Source organism: Fonticula alba, assembly GCF_000388065.1.
Source record: "Fonticula alba strain ATCC 38817 unplaced genomic scaffold supercont2.2, whole genome shotgun sequence".
NCBI lineage: Eukaryota > Rotosphaerida > Fonticulaceae > Fonticula > Fonticula alba.
The window spans coordinates 593984-599137 of NW_009242972.1; the positions used below are offsets into that span (position 1 = coordinate 593984).

General features: G+C 63.3%; 1 protein-coding gene across 1 annotated transcript; it reads left to right on the forward strand.

Annotated features, from left to right (window-relative positions):
• The first annotated feature begins 175 nt into the window (after nt 1–175).
• H696_01156 (serine palmitoyltransferase) lies at nt 176–3664 on the forward strand. Its single transcript, XM_009495038.1, has 7 exons — nt 176–344; nt 417–837; nt 1013–1152; nt 1358–1513; nt 1682–2209; nt 2361–2785; nt 2968–3664. The coding sequence occupies exons 2-7, from the start codon at nt 459–461 to the stop codon at nt 3161–3163; spliced, it is 1824 nt and encodes a 607-aa protein (XP_009493313.1). The 5' UTR covers nt 176–344; nt 417–458; the 3' UTR covers nt 3164–3664.
• The last annotated feature ends 1490 nt before the right edge of the window (nt 3665–5154 follow it).

Consider the following 5154-nt stretch of genomic DNA (forward strand, 5'->3'; position numbering starts at 1 on the left):
GGGAGGGGCGCCCCCTCTTCTCGCTCTTGGTCTCTCTCGCGCGCACGCGCGCGCGCGCGCGCATGTAGACCCTGACCCATCGCGGCCCGCTCCCTCTTGGCCCCTGAGCCGGAAGAGGGGCGAGCGGGGCGCGCCTCACTCGCTCTCCTTCCTCTTTCTTTGGCACCGAGTTTGGCCCTGATCCGCGACAGTTGGGCATATTTGCCTGGGCGGACTGGCCCCGGTCTCCCAGCTCCCGGTCCACCTCCCTGCTCCTTGCTCGCGCACACACATCCCCCACGCCCGCCCTCGCCGATCGCCTCATCCCCCCCCCCTCCTTCCGACACCCGGCCTCCTCCCTTGCTGCCTTCCCCCCCCCCCACGTCCCTGCTAACGCGCCCATATACGTGTGCACGCATGCATACACACACGCACAGTGCCCGCGCACCTTTGCCCACCCCCCTTTCCGCGGACCATCGATGGCCGCTCAGGAAGTCGAGCGCCTCCCCACCCTGACGACCGGCCTCGGGGTGGGTAACGACAACACCATGGCCGCCGAGATGGCTCAGGGCGAGTCTGCCGCCTCGCCCTTTGCCGCTGGTGCCAAGCGCACCCTGCACGAGATCCTGGCCGAGGCCGCCCATGTCGACCCGAGCGCCTCGTCCACCTACCAGCTCACCTCCCTGGACCCCACTCCCTCAACCAAGGACCTGCTCAAGCGCAACCCGGCCTATACCCCCTCCGAGCCGCTGGACCCCAACTCGGTCGGCATTGTCCCGAAGGGCCTGCTGGAGTCTGTTGATGCGGATGAGTTCCTGCGCAAGGCTGCCCACCAGCCCATCGTCACCTTTGATGACCGTGCGTGCCCGATGCCCTTGTCACATTTCCTCGCTTTTTTGTCCTCTTGCCACTTGTTCCATCGGGGAGGGGGGGGGGGTTGGCAGCCAAAGCGAGAGGACCTCCAGGTGCCCCCTCACATTTGCAGGCGCCCCTGTCTGGCCAACCAGATCACTGACATCCAAACGAAATTCAGACACTCCCGAGTCCTGGGTGTACCCCATCGTGGTGCTGATCACCCACCTGTCGTACATCACTCTGACCGTGTTTGGCCACATTCGTGACTTCTTCGGCAAGTTCCTCCGCCCCCAGGGCTACAACCATCTGAAGGAGGAGGTACGCTGTGTAGGCAGGGGAGCATGGATCATAGTGCAATTGGCGGTGATTCGTGTCCTTCTCCCCCCCCCCCCCCCCACACACACACACGCGCGCGCGCGCGCGCACAGCCGACAACCCCCTTATGCCAATGTCTCACACACCATACCGACACGCTGTCGTCCCCTCCAACTCCCGCCACTCTTGATCCCGCACTCTTCCCCAGGGCTATGCCCCTCTCTATTCGGATTTCGAGAGCTTCTACACTCGCCGCATCTACATTCGTACTCGCGACTGCTTCAACCGCCCGATCACTGGTGTGGCCGGCGCTCGGCTTACCCTCCTCGAGCGCGTGACCAAGGACTACAACAAGACTTTCCAGGTACGTCGGCACCGATATGACAGCATATGCCTGCACCATGCTCCTGGCTGCTGCTGCTGCTGCTGCTGCTCTTTCTCGCTCCCATCGACTTACACCCATTGCCATCCTCGCGCGGCCCCTTGCCTCGATGCTGCACACACACACACACACACACGTGGATATGTACAGCTTACTGGCCGCACTCGCGAGGTCATCAACATGGGCTCCTACAATTACCTTGGCTTCGCTCAGAATGAGGGCCGCTGTGCCGACGAGGTGGAGCTGTCTCTGCGTGCCCACGGTGTCTCCTACAACAGCCCTCGCGCCGAGGCCGGCACCCATGCCCTGCATGTGGAGCTCGAGAAGCTGACCGCCGAGTTTGTCGGCACCGAGGATGCGATTGTTTGCTCCATGGGCTTCGCCACCAACTCCACCATCATTCCGGCCCTCATGGGCAAGGGCTGCCTCATCGTGAGTGACGAGCTTAACCACGCGTCCATCATCAACGGCTGCCGTAACTCCGGCTCCACCACCCGCGTCTTCAAGCACAACTGTGCCGCCGACCTTGAGCGCGTTCTCCGCCAGGCCATTGCCTCTGGCCAGCCGCGCACCCACCGCCCGTGGCGCAAGATCATGATCATTGTTGAGGGCATCTACTCGATGGAGGGCTCTGTCTGCGATCTGCCGCGCATTGTCGAGCTGAAGAAGAAGTACAAGGTACGTGTCTGCCTTCTGGGCCGGGCCCCCCTTCTTCGCGATTGTTTGCGCCCTTTTCGAGGATGTGCTGTGTCCCGCACTCTTCTCTCTCCCCCACCCACCACCCTCTCTCTGACCTGCGCAACATTGCCCTCCCTCTCCGCTGCGCCAGTGCTACCTCTATGTTGATGAGGCTCACTCGATTGGCGCCCTCGGTCCCCGTGGCCGCGGTATTTGCGACTACTGGGCCGTGCCTACCACCGATGTGGACATCCTCATGGGCACCTTCACCAAGTCCTTCGGTGCGGCCGGTGGTTATGTTGCCAGTAGCAAGGCCATCATCGACACCATCCGTGCCCGGGCCCATAGCTCCATTTACTCCGAGACCATGCCCCCTCCGGTCTGCCAGCAGGTCATCTCCTCGCTGTCCATCATTATGGGCCGCGACGGCACCAACGACGGCCTGGACCGCATCAAGAAGCTCCGCGACAACAGCATGTACCTCCGCCGGCGTCTGGTCGATGCTGGCTTCGTGGTCTATGGCGACGAGGACACCCCGGTCATTCCGGTCCTCCTCTACAACCCGTCCAATGTCCGGTGCGTAACACCTCGCCGCCGGTCGTCCGGCCGATGTGCCCATGTGCACGCGCCTGGCATACATACATACACATATATATATATATATGTACCCCACATCTCCCTGCTTTCTCGCCATACTGACCCCCTTTATTCCCCCCCCCCCTCTCCTCCTACTTTTCTGCACGTTTACACGCTCGCAGTCACATTGGCACATCCTTCCTCAAGCGCGGCATTGCTGTGGTGGTCGTCGGCTTCCCGGCCACCCCCCTGGTCACCTCCCGCATGCGCATTTGCATTTCGTCTGCCCATACTCGCGAGGACCTGGACAAGACCTTCGATGCACTGATCGAGGAGTCTACCGAGACCATGATTCGCCTCAACTACAAGGCTACCTAAGTGTGCGAGCACATGCGCGCGTCTATACACACGCGTATGCATCAGGAGGGGATTTCTCCAGCGCCCCCAAGGAGCCGGGCATGGGACTCTGTCTGTAGTACGCAAGGCTGCGAGCGGCGCAAAGAGCGCGGGGAGAGGGGACCATGGAGAGATGGTGTGCGTACATGTCCTCACGCATGTACAAAGTGTCATGCGCACACGATCCCTCCTTACTCTCGCTCCCCCAGTACCCATGTCCCCCTCCCCCTCCCTCCGCGATCCTCCACACATTAGCAGGGCGACCAGTAGATTAGGCGCCCAATGAGAGCGAGAGCACGGGCAAAGGATTCGTCGAATGTCCTCCCTCCTCCGCTGCCTCCCTGCTGCGCTTCTCCCCCTCCCCCCTCCCTTTTTTACTATGTACACACCATGCGTGTGCTCCCTATCACAGCTGGGACCTCGCGTGTGCGCGCGCCCCTCCCCCTCCCTCCCCCTACCCTTCAAATATACCTCAAACAACAAGCCTTCGTGTGTGCACTCTCTCTCTCTCTCGGAGATACATTCGCACACGCCTCGAAACGACCCGAGGCAGCGCAAACACGCTGTGGTAGTCGACATCCATCCCCCAAGTCGACACCAAGCCCGGGACGAATGCAGGGCCGAGGGGGCGGGGATGGAGGAGCAATCGACAAGCCTGCCCCTGGGCCAACAGGCGTGCCGCCAGATGGCCCCGCCTGTCTCTGGAAGGCAGGAACTCGTCGGAGAAGGGTCAAGGCGGTCGGGCATTTTCCGGGCAGCAGGGTGAGGAGGGGGGGCGGGGCGAGAACATGTGTGCCTGCCCCGACCAGACCACTTCTTCCTTGCACCGGATTCATGCGAGGGAAGCTCGAGCGGCGTTTCTCAGGCCGGTCGCTTGGCCAACTGGAGAAGCGAGGGCGGGAGAACATGGAAGGAGGGGAAGGGGGCCATATGCACGGAGGGCGCTGTGAGCGCACCCTGCATGTTCTCCTCCCCCAGGGTGATGGGGGGGGGGGGGGGCCAGCGGCCACAAGCGAGGAACCTCCCAGGGCAGCAAACGCCGCATCGCGTGACCTGATCATGTTCCCTGGGGTCGGGGATTCCAAAAGCCCTCTCGCCGAAAGAAAGAACCCCAATTCCAGAACTTGGCCAGCCTTTTGTGGCTGGGCGGGCAGGAAAATCGCACCTTTTATATGGCAAATATATGGGTTGCCAACGCTGTCGGAGACTGGAGGGCCTGGTGCCCCAGCCCCTAGGGTCCCGGGGTCCGTACGTTGCCGGCCGCCAGCGGGCTGGCTGAGCGTGCCGGTCTCGCGCTGCGGTTTTTTTCCCAACCAAACTTGAGGGTTTCGACTGCTGAAAGCGCGACGCGGCCAAGAGGCAAGGCCCGAAGCGGGGCGGCTGACCTCGGCCCTTGCCTTGTTCAAGGGGTGGCTATGGAACGGGTCTACGCGTGTGCTGTGGTCGCACACATTATGGACCTGTTCAAGGCCTCCTGCGAAGTGGCGCTGTCCTTCGGCAAGTGACCTCCGGGGGATCGCTCGGGGGCCGGCGCCTCTGGGAGCATTTTCGTCCGGACAATGGATCCCCTCCCTCTCGAGCCACTGCGTCAGGAGGGGGGAGGAGGTCCGAGACCATGGCTGGCGCCGAGGGCCGCGGATGCCTTTGGCTGTTCGTCAAGCATCCTAGGGTCCCTCCTGTTCTGGAGGGCGCTCCTTGGTGGCGGCCCCCCAGCCACCCTCGCCCACGCCGTGTCCCCTCCCTGCGCGCACCCCGCGTCCGGGATGACGTCCTACAGAGGGAAGATCGGCAAGAGGGAGGGGCATGTGTGCTTGTAGAGAAGACCCCCGCCGGGGACGGGGCGGGGGCTCCCATACGGGCGCGGGGGGTGACTCGGGGCGCGGGCGCCCTCCGGGTCGTCGCCCTGGCGAGAGCTGGTTGGGACACTCTCAGGAGGGCGTGTGTCCGAGCAGAGGGGGGCGGGGGGGGGGGGG

Excerpts from the sequence above, each read along its gene's own strand:
- H696_01156 (XM_009495038.1), top strand. The coding sequence starts at position 459 with ATGGCCGCTCAGGAAGTCGAGCGCCTCCCCACCCTGACGACCGGCCTC. Across the intron at positions 838-1,012 it reads CATCGTCACCTTTGATGACC|ACACTCCCGAGTCCTGGGTG; the intron begins GTGCGTGCCCGA and ends AACGAAATTCAG. Across the intron at positions 1,514-1,681 it reads ACTACAACAAGACTTTCCAG|CTTACTGGCCGCACTCGCGA; the intron begins GTACGTCGGCAC and ends GGATATGTACAG.